This window comes from Arachis duranensis, chromosome 8, assembly GCF_000817695.3.
Source record: "Arachis duranensis cultivar V14167 chromosome 8, aradu.V14167.gnm2.J7QH, whole genome shotgun sequence".
Classification (NCBI taxonomy): Eukaryota; Viridiplantae; Streptophyta; class Magnoliopsida; order Fabales; family Fabaceae; genus Arachis; species Arachis duranensis.
The window spans coordinates 45,463,811-45,479,752 of NC_029779.3; the positions used below are offsets into that span (position 1 = coordinate 45,463,811).

Consider the following 15,942-nt stretch of genomic DNA (forward strand, 5'->3'; position numbering starts at 1 on the left):
GTTCCATGTAGGTGGCTGCAATAAAAACTGGAGACTGACCAAATCGTTTCTCTAAGCTCTTTTGCGACATAAGAAGTGACCTCTCATCATCATACCCTGCAAAAGGATGCAATATATATCACCTATCATAAGACATTATGATCTCAACTTTCAGACAATTCTGTATGGTGAATACATTACATGTTCAACATAAGACATTGCATGAAATTTGACATACAAAAATCTACATGCTTAAGCCACTTCATACAAAGGAGTTACAAACTAGTTTTTCACAATAGCATACCTTCAACACCCTCTTCTATGTCTTCCATATTAAAGATGGGAACAGTGGATTCAGTTCTTTTAACACCCCTCTTCTTGTCATTGAATCTTTTGTGGCCACCCGATCCCTTCTTCCTAGAACCCCAACAACTCTTCACAATAATGTTAGGTTCCAAATCTTCCTCGGTCAACACGGGATCATAACCATACAGAGCCTGCCTATTGAAACAGCAACCAGTTCCGACATAGACTGGGCCTTGAATACCATCCAGACCCTTCAAGTTGATCTGACAAGTACAAAAGAGAACAAAATTTAGTCAAGGCAGCAGATAAGAATGCAAGGAGAGAGTATTATCTTGTTGTAACGTAACGAAAGTAAATTCAAGACGTACATCAAAGAACACAATATTGCGATTGGCATATCGATCGTGCAAGTCAATGCCATCGAACCTCTGAGGAAATTGTACATAGCATGTTTTCTTTCCAAAAGCAGGATCCATCATGAAGCACATGGCTTCCTTAAGAGCTTTGCTATTATTGAAGTAGTGATCACAATCGACATTCAGAAGATATGCACCATTGGTCAACACAGCAGAAACTCGAATCTACATCACACATGATAATCCAGAGTTAGATATGCTTGGAAACTCATGGTATACAACTGTGCACCATTAAATCAGATTTACAGTATCACATCGTTTAGTGCAAAAGAAGACTATATATATCAGAAAACAATAAAGTGAACAACATAAGGAGTTTGAGCATGACATACCAAGGCATTCATAGCTCCGGCCTTTTTGTGATGCTGGAAGCCAGGTCGCTTCTCACGAGAAACATATACAAGTCTAGGTAGCTCATTTCCATCTGTGTCGAGACCACCACTATGACCTAGAAATACCTGCATATTCCAAAGCATTACAGTTAACCCAAAAATATAACAAAAGTTAGAATATTTTAAGTGCACTTTGGAGAGAAAAGCAATACTTGAATCATTCCAGGATGATCCCTGGGATTATTTCCAGGCCAAGGAGTTCCATCTTGCATTGTCCATCCTTCTTCTGGCATCTTTTGAGCTTTAGCTACAAGGGCATTGATCCTCACTTTGAATTCTTCATATTCTCTCTGATAAGAAAAATTAAAGTCTATAGTTAATGGTCTATATAAGGATACATTTATGAAATGGAAAGAAGATGCCTCAAGACCAACCTTCATTGCTCGTCTCTCCTTTACAAAAGAAGGTTGAATCTTGTCCTTCAAGTAATCAATCTTCTGTTGAAAATAAAACTCAGGGGCTCTTGGCTCAATACTGTGCTTTTTGCAGAAGGGCACCCACTTCTTTGCAAACTCAGCTGTTTCTGATAGGGCTTCAAAAGTTAACATAGCTGAACCATCGTCTGATACGTAGCAGGAAACCTTGTCTACAGGGTAATCAACAGAAAGAATGGACAAAACAGTGTTTGCAGTTACAAGCGGAGGCTCTTTGAGTGGATCCACTGTACTGACAAAAACATCAACAGGGGCCAATTGTGACGGTTCTCCATCACGGTCATACCTAAGGAAGACAAACTAATGTTAGTGAGATAGAAAATACCACATGATAACCAAACCAAGATACCAAGTTGCATAAAACATTGATAAAATAGGCAATCCGGACCTTAATGCAAGCCTTTCAAGATATGTCTCACGGTTAATGGGAAACCATTTTGGAAACTGATCCAAGAGCCAGGATAAGGCAAACCAAATCTCACAAATAACTGAAGTCAACCATAGTGGGTATGCATCATTCACAGGATGAGTTACACGGTATTGTAAGAAGAACCCGAGAATAATCAGCCGGAGTATAATAACAACACGATAAGGGGTCAGCTGAGATGAAGGAATAGGCACCACACGACTCAACGGCTGTCTAGCATCATCAACCCTGTCAATAACAATTAATTTCCCATTAACTTGATAGAAAATGAAATTCAGAGCATATGCTTTTAAAGCTTGCGTATTTTGTGTAAGTTATGAGTTTAAATTGAAAATATTTAGGCTTTTAACCGTAACAAGGATGACAACAATAAAACTTTATCCAAAAGGTGGGGTTAGCTACATGGATCAAACAACGACAATGTGCCATGTCATGTATCATGTTGCAGCAACATTGTTTATACTTAGATCTTTCTTGACCACCTCATGTAGAGTAACAGTTTATAGAGTAGGGAGACAAATGCAATGCAATGTACAATATGATATTTTTAAGAAAGAAAGAGAAAGCAAGTCAATTGTAAAATAATGAATTTTTTACAAAGTAAAAAAGAATAGAAACATTGAAAAAAAAAATTAAGATAAACAAATAAATTCTGAGGGGGAAAAAGCTAAAACTCAAAAGGTAGAATGTGAAAAAGTTCAAAATCAATTATATCATAAAACATTTCTTTGTTTAATTCAAACAATTGCATCCTTAGATGTGTAACTGGCAAAAGGCAAAAGTGACACAATACTGCCCCAATTATGCCCTCGTAGTCATTAAACATAAATTTAAACAGCTTAAGCAGCTTACATTTGAAGTTCTTCCCCATTAGAACCAGTTCCTTCGATGTCACCTCCTTTCCCTTCATTGTATCTACCAGTCATTTGCACCATATTTTTCTCCTGCTTGAGTTTCCAACCTTCAACCCTTTCTTTCCAGTCAACATTACCCAGGCCATAAGAATTTAAGTCCTTGGTTGGATCAACAGTTCTTACAGGAACTGTAATAACAAAAATATGGCCAATTTAAAATTAGCAATAACCATAAGTATTATAATGTGGCATTGATTCAAGTTAGTGCATTCTTTACCTGGTTGCCGTGGATCAGTATAGGCAAGTGAGTGAACCTTGTCAGATGGACCCAAAGGACCCGATGTAGTTCGCACAGATTGAGTATCAGGAGTAGGAATCTCACCCGACATCTGATGATATAAACAGGGAATTAGTGAAAGCATCACAAAATGGTATAGAAAGAAAATGAAAGACACATGTAAAAATGTAACATACTCCTCCGTAGGAACATGCATAACCAAAGGTTTCTATTATAAAAGAAAAGCTCATCATCTTTGGTTGTTGTTTTTCACTTGTAATAAGTAGAAACAACAGTGAGAAGTTAAACATCAGTTTAGTTTATACCGGCTGTCCATTTGTGAGAAGTGGAATCGGTTGTTGAGGATCACGTCTAGAAGATGAAGAAAGGTCAGCATCTTCTTCCCACTGCCGCTTTGCCTTGGTATTTCCCTGGCTATTATAATTGAATTCATTATCTATATCATCAATATCATCCTCCTCATCGTCCCCCTCTACTCGAGGACTCCCTGAAAAATCCACACTCAACTCATTCACTTCAAAAATTCATACTAAAAACCAACAAAAATCAACAAACATATCCACAAGGGAGCACCTCTGTGCCTCTTGTATCTTGTCTTGCACTGGGGACAAGACTGGTTCCCATCCTTCCTTTCATACTCGTAACACGGACGACAAACCGGGAAGGCACACTCATTGCAGGCAACAAAGACATCACCAGTGGCAGTTAAGCCAACAGTATCACCACATATTTGACAGATTTGGCCATTTAAATTCTTCAAAGGCTTAGACTGCAGCAAAAACCATACACATTACACAAAAAGTCAGAATTATTGTACCTAAATTTAAAATTTTACACCATCCTTAAGAAGAAAAAGAATGCGCCAAATCCTTAGCAATAATTGTACTTGTACAGTACATAAAATATTAAAAAAAAAACTCAAAAATAAAAAATCAAACTTGAAGATCAACATGAGTGAACACGCAGATCAGATCTGAGCTGCATTCAAGCTGATCAGTACGCTACCCAATTCTCAATTAAAAATATAACTAATTAAATAAATACAATTATAAACATAATACATATAAATATAAATAAATAATTTATTAAATAAAGCCATATATTCTAAGGAGTAAAGTAAATGCTGTTAGAGAGTTGAACAACGACAATGCATTGTGGATGATGCAGAGAGAGAGACTAACCCCACTATCGGTAGAATCGTGGCGAATCCGAACAAGCTCGTTCCGTTTGTGTGATCCAGCAACCATTCCAGCGGTTGCCTCCATCTTCTTCTTCTTCTTATTTCAGACCAGTGGAGAAAAGATCACACGATTGTGGTGAAGAGAAGGGAAATCAGAACCTTAAAATTTTAGCTCATTCAATACGCCATTTTCAACCTTTCTCTCTCTCTCTCCCTCTCTGTGTTGTCTTCACTTCCAGCTAGCATGGACTCGGATAGTGTGTGTTATTTTTATGGTTCGTGTGTTTTACCTGCTGGACTGGTTCCCGGTTTTCACTGTCTTTTTTAGCCGGCTTGTACGGCTCGGCTCTCTCTAGATTTTAGGGGTTTTCTTTGGATTGGACAAATGGTACGTGCACACGTGTTAATCTAGGAAATGGACAAGGAGCTACGTAAGATTTGGTTGTCGAAGAGGTACAGGCTGTCTGTCGGAGTTACCTGTTTCTTCCGGTATTACCGGTTGGATTACCGCTGGCTGTCGGTGCCCACGCGATTTTAATTGAAAAGTGGAAATCTACTTCAGCCATGGGAAATTACACGTATACCCCCCAGTGTAAAGAGTTGAGATTAGAATAGATTGATCCTACTACTAGTATTAATCGTGGACCGTTACAACTAACACTGAATTTATTTCCTTGAACATATTATATCATATCAATTCTATCCTATTTCTTTTAATATATAAGAAAGATAAATCATTCCTACTACTTATTATTTTATAGAATAAGCGACGAATTAGTTAATGGAGATTGTGACAGAAATAAATTAATCATTGGGACTTGGGAGCACTAGATTGCCGAATGAATTTTTTGTCAATTTTTTACGACTTATACAAGTATACTTATACTAGTTTTATACAAGTATACTTATACTAGTTTTGTATAACTAGCATGTGCCTGCCTGCTTGGGATGAGAAATAATTGTATAATCTGTAAAGGAACTTAGCATACTTTTCCTGAAACTTTTTTATCTTTTCGTTTGTTGAGGGAAAATACTCAAAGATATGTATTATATATTTCTGGAGATGTAGAACATATTATGTGGATTCTATATCCTGTTGTTAAATAATTTTATATTTTGTATGTATATATTATCATTTATATTTTAATAATAAATCTGCAAAGCATGATGTCGATGAATTCAAGCAGTATATTTTATGAAATTAAATATCTTTACTTACACTTTGGGAGAGAGGAAAAGAAATCCAATAAGTGGTTAAGGGTATTAGTGACGAAAAAACCTAGGTGGGGCTTTTGCCGACACAACTTTCCCAAAAAGCTCAAATGTTAGTTTGACACTTGGTCAGTTGGTTGGGGTCACCACAATCTCACATAATCTAGTCTTAGTGCAATAATGCTTAAAGCTAAAGAACAAGTTATTGTTGTTGTTCCTAAACAACCCCTTTGGTTATTTGAGATTGGATCCAAAGGACCAAATTTGTAAGTTGAACATTGTTGAGGTGACCACAAATCCATATTGAATTGTGTGATAAATCATAACTAAGAAATATTTTGGATACCCACAAATCCATATTAAGCCGATCACATGCTTTGTATATGAGAATCATGAGTGTAAACAATATACCTCTAACTAATTATATCACATATGTCACTACTTCAACTCACTACATAAACGTCCCCCAAAACAGATATGAATTAAAAATGGTTGGAGAAACATGATTTTTTCCTATACAGCTTCCATTATAATACATAATCAAAGAAGAAAAAAATCAACTAGTTTCTGATACAGAGCGCTGGTAAGGAACACGATTCTCTGGAACACCCTCCTCAGCACGTTTGTCTTCAAACCACTTAACAACTCTTCTCCGAGGAATGTTGGTTACATGCACTATACTACTTATCATTGCATTCTGCATTCATTGGAATCAATCACAGGTACATTAGAGAATCCAAGTTAACTATCTATGTTCCAAAGATATTAGCAAAATAGCTACAATAACTAGCAAGTATATCAAGCCATAAAGTAATAATCGAATGCATGGAAGCTTGAGTAAGATGGGTGTTTCCTTTGCTTTTAATATTTTTCTTAAGGAAAAAGATTGTTTGGACACAAATAAACAAGTTGTGAATGTGCGGTGTTTTCTAGTGAAGGTAAAATGAATACCGCATTTCTCTATTCATTTATTAATCTCTCGGTTTCCTTTCGTCTATTACCTTCACAATTTCGTAAATATGACAATGACAGATAAAAGAAATAAGGGAGTATCAATCTATCTCAAACTAACATGGACATCTAGTCAAAGCACTGAGAATGAATGAATGAGAATTGCTGATTCAACTATACAAGCAACTATGGTAGTTGTCAAGGAAATTTCCGACCAAAACTAGGAGTAGCTCATAATCATAAAACAAAGAAAATGGTGTTGTTTTGCTAAAGACCAGATAGTTAGTACAAGGAAGCATTAATCAAGTTTGGACCACAAAAGAACTTTTAGCTTAAGACAATGAAGTAAATCAAGTCTCAGAAACTTAGTGTGTGTAATAAACATTTCATTGTCAGTATGGATGATTCTCTTTCATAAAACTTTGTTGAAGCATAGTAAACTTACAGTGGGTCGCTTTGATCTCCTATAAACTTTTTCAAGTGTGTCAACTTGGGCCCTTTTCAATCTCTTTTGTGCAGACCATTTTTGTTGCATGACATGAACTGGTACGTTAGCCTTGTTTCCAGCTTCCACAGGATCTGTTCTTGTTTCTTCGAGAACAATCTCTCTAGGTTTAGTCTCAACGGATATTTCTTTTGGTGTAGGTTCATCAGGTATTGATAAACTCATCATCAAAAGATTCGGAGGAGGGTTGCGGAGCAATTCAATAACAAAAGCCCTATCAAGACAAAGCTCAGCAGCAAGATTTTTTATCTGCGACAAATACAAAAGATAAATGTGAGGAACTTACTAGCCGCTAGTCTTTTATGTTAAGTATGAACAACAATACAATGGCTTTACTCCATTATTCCCTCCTTTTTCTTTTCCAATTCATATCTCTTTCTAAAAGGGGAAAAAAAAGATAATCCTAGCTTTAGTCAAGGTATCTGCTAACTAAACAGAGATCCTCTGTAACATGAAGTAAGGAATCACCTTTAAGGTGTGTAAGATTCAGATTTTCGGCAAAAAATAACTTTTGACATAATTGTATAAATTTTATGCAATAATCACGATTTCAAACAAAGTTGTTATCAGCCCTTTTGACAAAAGCTAAATAGAGTATGTTCTAAGAAACATCATTTTTTGGCATTTTCAACTATATAGCAAAATTAAGTTGTAAAATCACTTGTTTGAAAATCAGAAACAAAACACTCTAATCATGATGCCAAGCTCACTAAGGAAGCATGCAACCCAATTTGGTTGGTCCACCTAGTTTATCAATCTACTAGGAAATCACACTATAGGTAGTTTCTATTACGAAAAACAGCCCAGAAAAGCCGGATCCCAAGTAGAACACTCAGAAAAGTGCATCATTTCACTGAGAATATTTGAATTAACTAATGGTTTCTTATACAAAGGATTGACATTATTCCACAATGATTTCAATTCCACAAACGCGACATGAGGAGGATCATGCTAATGAAAATGGCACACTCTACAGGCAATTCAAGCAACGAAGACAACAATAACCTTCTGCAAACTTAATCAAATAACCTCATGATCTCATATTACTTCACTACTCATACAAAGAGAAGATATCAGAACAATTGAAAGGAGTTTAGCTAAAGAATTTCACAAAAGATAAAGTAGTTAAGGGACACTGACACTTGTTTTTCTGCGGCCAGCTTTCAAAGCCCTAGCCAATTTCTTCATTTGCCAAGTTCTAAGCATAGGCACACCGTCTTCTTCATCATCTACTTCTTCTTCTTGTTCTTCTTCACTATCACTAGCATCAGTTTCAGCATGAATTACATCTGGATTTAACGTTTCGGCATCAAATTCCCCCAATGCACCTTCCAACTCACGTTCTAACAAGGCAAGTTCCTCTTCAGTTATCTCATCGTCATCATCATCATTGCTACCACCTTTCAACAAATTATCCTTTTTGAGATCCTCTTCGAGTTGCTTGAACAGCAACTCAAAAGCATCCTCCTCCTCATCCTCATCATTACCCTTTGTACCATGATCACGTAACAACTTTTTCTGCACCCCAAAAAAAAAGGAAAAATTAGTGGAACCATTTCCTGAGCAGCACACAATTGTTTGCATAAAAGATATCTGCAAATAATCAAATTAACAAGCACAAAATAGGTTCTAGAAAACCGTTATGAACCATCTCTACTAACCGCTTAAGCACAAAATGATTTTTTTTTCTTTTGGTGACTACAAAATGATTATTTTACATCTAACAATTCAACACTCCAAATATACATGATATATTATATCACAAGAAATGAAACAGGACCAACCAATCACATAAGTTAGTTTGCAATATTGGATATTTTAGAGTAATCAAATTAACACAAAATAAACCCTAATTTTTTTTTTTTTTTGTATATATCTATACTAAAATACTAATTCTACGCTCCAAATATGATACATTATGTACGAATTACAAAAGAGTGAAGGAAAAAAAAAAGAGTAATTGTGTTAATTAATTTATTGTAAGTGAATTTGTTTGACCTTGTTTTTGTTGCTCTTGTTCTTGTTGTTGGCGGCGGCTAGAGCGGGGCAGAGTGTGTGGCGGCGAGAGGGGAGGAGGAGAGAGCGGAAGAGTGGGGTGCGGTGGAAGGGGAGAGTGAGTGGAAGATTGTGAGAGTGAGAAGAAAGAGCAGGACTCGATAATAAGCATCGAAACACGGTCGTTGATGGAGTCACGGTCATGGTTCTTCTTCTATGCTTCGTTACTGTTATGTGGGTTTTATGATCTTTTTATCTTCTCACCCTCTCATAACAAGAACAACTAATTATTTCAGAGAGGGTTTTCACTTTTCAGATTCTTTTTTCTTTTTTTACTAATTATAAGATAAATTCTTAAAATAAGTTTTTTTAATTGAAAATTTAATTTTAATACATTCAATTAAATGTCTTCTTATAGGTAAAAATAAGATTTAATTACCATCTCTTTAATTTTACTAAATTTGCAATTAGATTTTTTTTCTTTTTAATTGGTTCCTACATTATTTTTAATTTTATAATCAAGTTCTTTTCATATCAAAAATATTAAAATTAACAAATATTTCTCTCAAAAATATATAGTCAAAAATCTAATTAAGTTCTTAATTGTAGATATCTTTAATTTACGGAAAAATATTAGTCAACTCTAATATTTTTTATATTAAAAATGACCTAATAACAAAATTAAAATTAGTATAAAGACTCAATTAAAAAAATTATAAAAACCTAATTATAAATCTAGTAAAACTATGAAAACTAATAGAATAATTAAACATAATAATAATTATATTTTATTTTCACGAATTAATTTTGATATGCTATTGTGTAAAATATTTTATATTAATATTTAATTATATTCATTTTTTTTAAATCGGTTATTTTTGTGATATGTTATTACATAATTAGTTGTATATGAAAATCTATTTTAAAATGATAATACATTAAAATTAAATTTTATAAATAATTATCTAAAAGAATGGTTAAATTTTTTTGGCTACTTTTCTCCGACTGAGATAATCCTTTATAGGTATTGAGTCATCTTTTTATCAAAAGTTCAAATTTTGTGTTCACATGATAACTTTTCCCCCATGCTGCTAGACATTAATACAATCTTTCACCACAAGAGCTTTTTAAGAATTCAATTTTCTCACTACGTTAAAGTTTGTTTAATCCATTTCCGCTGAGGTAACTTATTGAATAATATTCATTAGATATTTTGTGACTGCATTTTTGCATTTTATAGTTATAGAAATAGAAGTGGGCAAGAAATATTTATAAGGTACCCACCATTATTTTTAGTGAGACATCACCAGTCACAACAATTCATAGGATTAAACAACAGAAGATTCCTCAGAATATGATGTGCAAACCACCAATTATTAAGCTCATTCTTTGTTTTCCGTCAACTACATGCAGATCTTAAAGTATGTCACTCACATTTTACAAAATGCAAGAGGTCAGATATACTGTAAAGTTTAAAAGTAAGGTTAGTAAATGAGAAAACCAAGATACAACTAAATGCTCAATTGTAACAGAGTTGATAAACAAAAAACCAAAACCTTTATTCCATTCTCAATTGCTTAAAAATATGATCTGTTGGTAAAAAGGAAAATTCCAGTAATGTAAGAAGAAAACAAGAATAAGTTAACTGAATAAGCAAAAAACCAAGTATTCACTTCGGCCTCTTGAGAAAACAAAAAAAAAAATCAGCACTTGACCTCATCATGTTACGCCTCTTCATCGTCGTCTACCAATATCCTCTTGCATGCTTCATAGCACATGAAAGAGATTCCGGCAGCCGGCACTAATTTCATGCAACTAGGCCCGAGCCCTCTATATAAACCGGGAATCCCTTCGTGTTCTAGTATGCTTGCAAGGGCATGAATCACATTTTTGTAAACTTGTCTTCCACTCAGAGCTCCCACTTGCATATGCTTGCGAGCCACCTCAAGTGGAAACGTTGCACTGCTTGAGATAGCACCGGCTGCCGATCCAATCAAAAGGGTTTCAATGTTACCAATCTTTTCTTGCTTAAAAATCTTCCGGTATGCTTTCCGTAAGGTGTCATAGGCAAAGTAATTGGTGGCAGCATACGGAATGACTCCAATAAGACTGGGGGCAAGGCCTCTATAAAGTTCCGCCGGACCCTCCTCTCGAATTATTTTCAAGAATGCATCGAGTAGACCGTTGTAAACACCTCTCTGCAAAGTTATTGACATGGGTTTATTGTTTTTCCCTTTTAGTTTTAGGTAGTATCAAAGAATATATATGGGAAAGCTAGCTCTTGTAAATTTATGTACATACCTGGATAGTTAGTCGAGTTTTGACCAACTCGAGAGGATATGTGCATATAGTTGAACTCACTCCGGCACAGGCACCTGCAATCAATGAGGCAGGAATAGGAACTTTAGGCTGTTCCCCGGGCTTTGGTGATAGGTTCTTGTTAACTGTATCATAAGCAAATAGCTGCAGAAAATGGGTAAAAATATAGTGAGACTCTTAAAAGGTATTATGCTATACTTGATTGCCGTTTGATGGAAAAAATAATAATCTTCACAATTAGAATCATGAATTTCCAACATAATAGTATAAAGAAAACATTTTTTCTATCTCTGGGAAATCAATTGTATACATGGCTCCAAAACACACACACACACACACAGGAAAATGAGTAAAAAAAGTTTAAAATTTCCATAGTTTGGAAGTTTGAAAATTCTGAGATTATATGCGTCTCGTCTTCTTGGAGCAATATGTATACAAAATTACAAATACTCTTCTCAATGGCATTGCAATTATGTAGGTACTTTGGCATTCAGTAAATCAAACTAAATTAAGGAATTGCATTGAATACCTAGTGTCTGGTTAGCTTGAAGCTAAGTGACTTGCGTTTTAAGAAAATATTTGCTAATTAGATCATAAACATACATCATACTTAAGAGTTATGACCAGGGTAATTAAGAGTAACTACCATTCATAAAACTGGTAAACATCTATGGGATAAAATGGGAAGTTTGGCCTCTATTTTGGGTGAAACTCATGATCTTTTTATAGGACTTTCTCTCTCAGGAATGTTGAGAGATTGGAAAACTACGATTCATTTGATTGCTTTTTCTTTTCTCTTCCTTTCCTTTGTTTTCTACTTCTGTATGGAGGATCTCTTGTCCTCTCATCTTCTTGTACTATTGTTCTTTCCTTCTTATTGATAATCTTTTTAATTTCTTTAGAAAGAAAGAAATGTTACAGATTTAGAGGCGAATACCTCATAAATATCACCCTTTGAATTCACAAATTAATTCAAGTGCATTAGTATGGTTGACTTATCAAATTTGACGAAACTTTAATGCACAGAAACCTGTGTAGCTTAAATTAAAAAGAACACAATTTAAGGGGTAAGTACTACATGGAGCCAATTGAAGATAGACAGCAACATGGAAAGCATATAATGGTCTTTTAAGCCAAAATCTTCAGTGAGTGAAGATCTTAAAGAGTGTGAACACTGAAAATTTTAAATCACATGAACTCACAAAAAAAGGGGCAAAAATTAACATAAATTACATATTTAGATGTATTGTGCTTCAGCTATATGAAAACTTTTGTGATTCTATATCATAGCTTATAGACTCTCACTCAATTTCCTTCTCTCCATATAAAAGATGATGCATTAATCTGACTTTTTTTGTTGACACGACTGCCACAGAAACTAGTCTAGGAAAAGTTACTGTCATCAAATCATTAAGTAAAAATATGAGACTGAGTCTCTTTGGAGGAGTTTGATGGAATTTGAGTGAGTCCCACTTATTAGCTGTACTCACGAAGTCTTTAATTCAATAATTTCATGGTACTATCCAAAACCATCAGCAGATTTGGGAATATACCATCCATGAAACTTTAACATTAGCAGAACACAGACTTCTAATACGGTTCGTAGTTAGTACAACATTAGAAAAAGAAAATCCAAAATTTATAGCCTAACTCATCAGCGGTCATGATTATATATGAACTTTGAGCAATGGTAAAACATATTTAATACTAAATCTATGGCATCAAGAAATGCACAAACCAATAGAAGAGTAAATAAAAAATACAACACTTGGCATCAAAATGAACAATTGACAAGCAAATAGCTTTAACACCATATCAGGACAGTAATCAAATAACCCCAAAACTGAAATTTCAACCGAATAAAGCAAAAGTGTGAATTACCTCAATAGCCTTACTAGGTGCAACCCGAATGACATTAACAAAATTACCCCTAAACAACCCTGTCCATCCATCAGTCTTCATGATATTATGGAACACCTCAGTGGTGGAATGGCCACTGCTTCCAACCATCAAGTGAGTCCTTATAGTCTCCAATGGTGCCACTGCGGTTCGCGAAATAGCGCCTGCAATTGCCCCACTGAAAAGCCTCCTCAGAGAAGGGTTCCTGATCCTAACCTTCAATTTAAGGCCACTCCTTTTCTTCTTAGCCTTAACCCCTTCCTCCCCTTCCTCAAAGAACTGAACTTTCCCAAGACACTGAACATACTTAACGTACAAATCATTGAAGGGTAGTTTCAAACCACCGTTGTCATTGTCACGTGAATCAGAATCAGCTGAAGAAGAAGGATTTGGTTGTTGAACACCAAAACCCATGGTACCCATTTGGCCAACGCTTGCAAACAAGCCTCCTGGGTGGTAATAGGAACCTTGTTGTTGTTCTTGGAGGCTCCATTGAGAACCCAAATTGGAAACAGAGAAAAAAAACCCATCATTCTTTTCGTCGAATAGTTGGTGTCCCTTCCTACCCATCAACCAAAATAAGAACCTTACGTAATAAAGTTTTGATTTTTAATTGATGGGTTTCTAGGGTTTAAGGGATGAGATGAGGAGCGGAAAAAAGTCTATGTCACAAACATGTTTTCATTTTTTTAAGGGAGATTGTGAAATAGACATTGTATGAAGGAAAGGAGAAAGAATAAGAAGAAAAAGAAGGGTTGGTAGAGAGAGAATGTGTTATGTGTGTGCGTCTGTCTTGCAATATCCTACGTTAGAAAATGGGAATTGGAATCTGAGATTTTGATTTTCTGTTGGGTGGAGACACTGAGCTTCAGCTTCTTATTTGGCTCTTTGGTGGTTTGAGTAGTTAGGTATTTTTGCCTACACTCCTTTCTCTTGCTGTGACCAAACCCTCATTTTTCTATTATTATTATACTTCTATGAAACGAGAATGACACGACAATATCATGAGATAATTTGCACGCCCATCAAAAAAATGAGATAATTTGCACACGGATATGGGATGAAAGCGGACGGTTCACTCGGATTAATTGAGAATGGATTTGGATCTTATAAGGTAAGGGAGTTGGTAAAATACTAAAAATAGTAAATTAAAGGGTTAATTATTATTAATTTTATAATTTAAATTTAGTTAAGATGTGTCTAAAAGTATATAATAAATTTATTATTAATAAAAAATTTTAAATATTTTTATTTAAAAAATATAAAATAAATATATTAAAAATTTAAAGGTGTATTTAGTTTGTATTTTTATTTTTTGTTTTTATTTTTAGTGTTTTCTATTTTTTAAATTTTGTTAAAAAATAGTAAAAATAATAAAATTCTGTTTTTTTTTCATTTTGAATTTTTATTCTTTTTTTATAAAATTTAAAAAAATACTGAAAATAAAAATAAAAAATAAAAACACAAACTAAACATTTTTATTAAATGTTTTATATTTCTAATAAAAAAATTTTATTTTGTAATCTTAACATGTATTTTAAAAGCATATAATAGATAAATTCTTATCATTTTTATAAAATATGTGTGCCACTATTTAACTAATATATATTTTCGTACTCTAGAATAATATATGAAAATATATGAATTTTTTAATTAAAAAAATAAACATAAAACATATGTAGAAATTATCACGGTAAATATTATAATTAAAACTAAAATTTACCGGTTTTTAATGTTAAAAATATTAAAAATAATTAATATTTTTTCAATTAATTTGAAGTAATTAAGTGGTTATTTTATTAATTTATTTAAATAACTATCTGAAATTTGAATTTTGTCTTGTGTGTAATAATTTATTAATTAGTTGTAGACTCTTAAATAAATCTCCAATCCGCAATCGAGTCGGAAAATACTATGAAAAAAAAATAGTATTTGTCTTTGTCTTTAAAGTCTACCAAGTTAAAAAATACCATAAAAAAATTTGTATTTGCCTTTAAAGCAGAACAATTACTTATTGATAGCAATATTTATGAAAATTTGTCTTTGTTAAAAATTATCTAAAACAATTTTATTTGTTGGTATCATATTTATTCTTGAAATTAAGGCAATATAATCAACGTTTTAACTTGTTAAAATTTTATATTTTATGGTATGATTTTTAAGTCTCCAAACTTATAGATCTATATCGTTATAAAAGCTATTGAATATTTGAATTAGTTAATATTTCTTAATAACATCAAAAAAATACTATCTTTGAGTATTAGTTTATGTAACAGAATCATAACAATTTTTATTGTTCAATAATTTATTTTATTGAAAAATAAATTATTATCACCAAAATGGGTAAATATATGTATTTTTTCTAATTTTTTAGTATTTAACAATAATTGTTGTTAAAAAATAAATAATCATATTATCTTACAATATAATATATAAAATATTTTTTATTTTGAAATTAACTCTGATTAGTGACAAAAAATTTAAAATATTTTTTTATTTTTTACTCAAATTTAAATTTGAATTCAAAATTAATCAATAACTCATCTTTTTTACTTTTTTTATAAATTTTGTAGTATTTAAATATGGCCAATTCTATAGTGCCTATCAATTATTGCTTAACTTTTGCCTAACTTACCTTTTGTGGTAAATTTTGAATTTTTAAAAATAATTTATTTTTATCTCTTTTAAATTAAATATTGATTTTTAACTCTTTTTAGTAAATAGGCATCATTTTTTAGACACCATAGCATTCACTTTTAAATATAATGACTTTAT

General features: G+C 33.2%; 3 protein-coding genes across 3 annotated transcripts in view; all 3 read right to left on the reverse strand.

The window, feature by feature from the left end:
* Positions 1-4,536, reverse strand: part of LOC107463211 (cellulose synthase A catalytic subunit 1 [UDP-forming]) — a 6,384-nt gene extending 1,848 nt beyond the window's left edge. Inside the window, exons 1-12 of the mRNA XM_052253430.1 lie at positions 4,288-4,536; positions 3,680-3,875; positions 3,412-3,593; positions 3,086-3,197; positions 2,807-2,996; positions 1,916-2,182; positions 1,468-1,813; positions 1,246-1,383; positions 1,034-1,159; positions 654-866; positions 284-548; positions 40-96 (exon numbers count right to left, since the gene is read on the reverse strand). Coding sequence (XP_052109390.1) covers positions 40-96; positions 284-548; positions 654-866; positions 1,034-1,159; positions 1,246-1,383; positions 1,468-1,813; positions 1,916-2,182; positions 2,807-2,996; positions 3,086-3,197; positions 3,412-3,593; positions 3,680-3,875; positions 4,288-4,371 — 2,176 coding nt within the window. The 5' untranslated portion in view covers positions 4,372-4,536. The remainder of the gene's footprint in view (positions 1-39; positions 97-283; positions 549-653; positions 867-1,033; positions 1,160-1,245; positions 1,384-1,467; positions 1,814-1,915; positions 2,183-2,806; positions 2,997-3,085; positions 3,198-3,411; positions 3,594-3,679; positions 3,876-4,287) is intronic.
* A 1,263-nt stretch (positions 4,537-5,799) lies between these two features.
* Positions 5,800-9,223, reverse strand: LOC107463328 (protein OVEREXPRESSOR OF CATIONIC PEROXIDASE 3). Its single transcript, XM_016082118.3, has 4 exons — positions 8,953-9,223; positions 8,095-8,472; positions 6,895-7,203; positions 5,800-6,195 (listed from the first exon to the last, which is right to left on the reverse strand). Exons 1-4 carry the CDS (start codon positions 9,151-9,153, stop codon positions 6,055-6,057), a joined length of 1,029 nt encoding a protein of 342 aa, XP_015937604.1. The 5' UTR covers positions 9,154-9,223; the 3' UTR covers positions 5,800-6,054.
* A 1,266-nt stretch (positions 9,224-10,489) lies between these two features.
* LOC107463318 (adenine nucleotide transporter BT1, chloroplastic/mitochondrial) lies at positions 10,490-14,108 on the reverse strand. Its single transcript, XM_016082105.3, has 3 exons — positions 13,150-14,108; positions 11,251-11,412; positions 10,490-11,147 (listed from the first exon to the last, which is right to left on the reverse strand). The coding sequence occupies exons 1-3, from the start codon at positions 13,735-13,737 to the stop codon at positions 10,674-10,676; spliced, it is 1,224 nt and encodes a 407-aa protein (XP_015937591.1). The 5' UTR covers positions 13,738-14,108; the 3' UTR covers positions 10,490-10,673.
* Between the last annotated feature and the right edge of the window lie 1,834 nt (positions 14,109-15,942).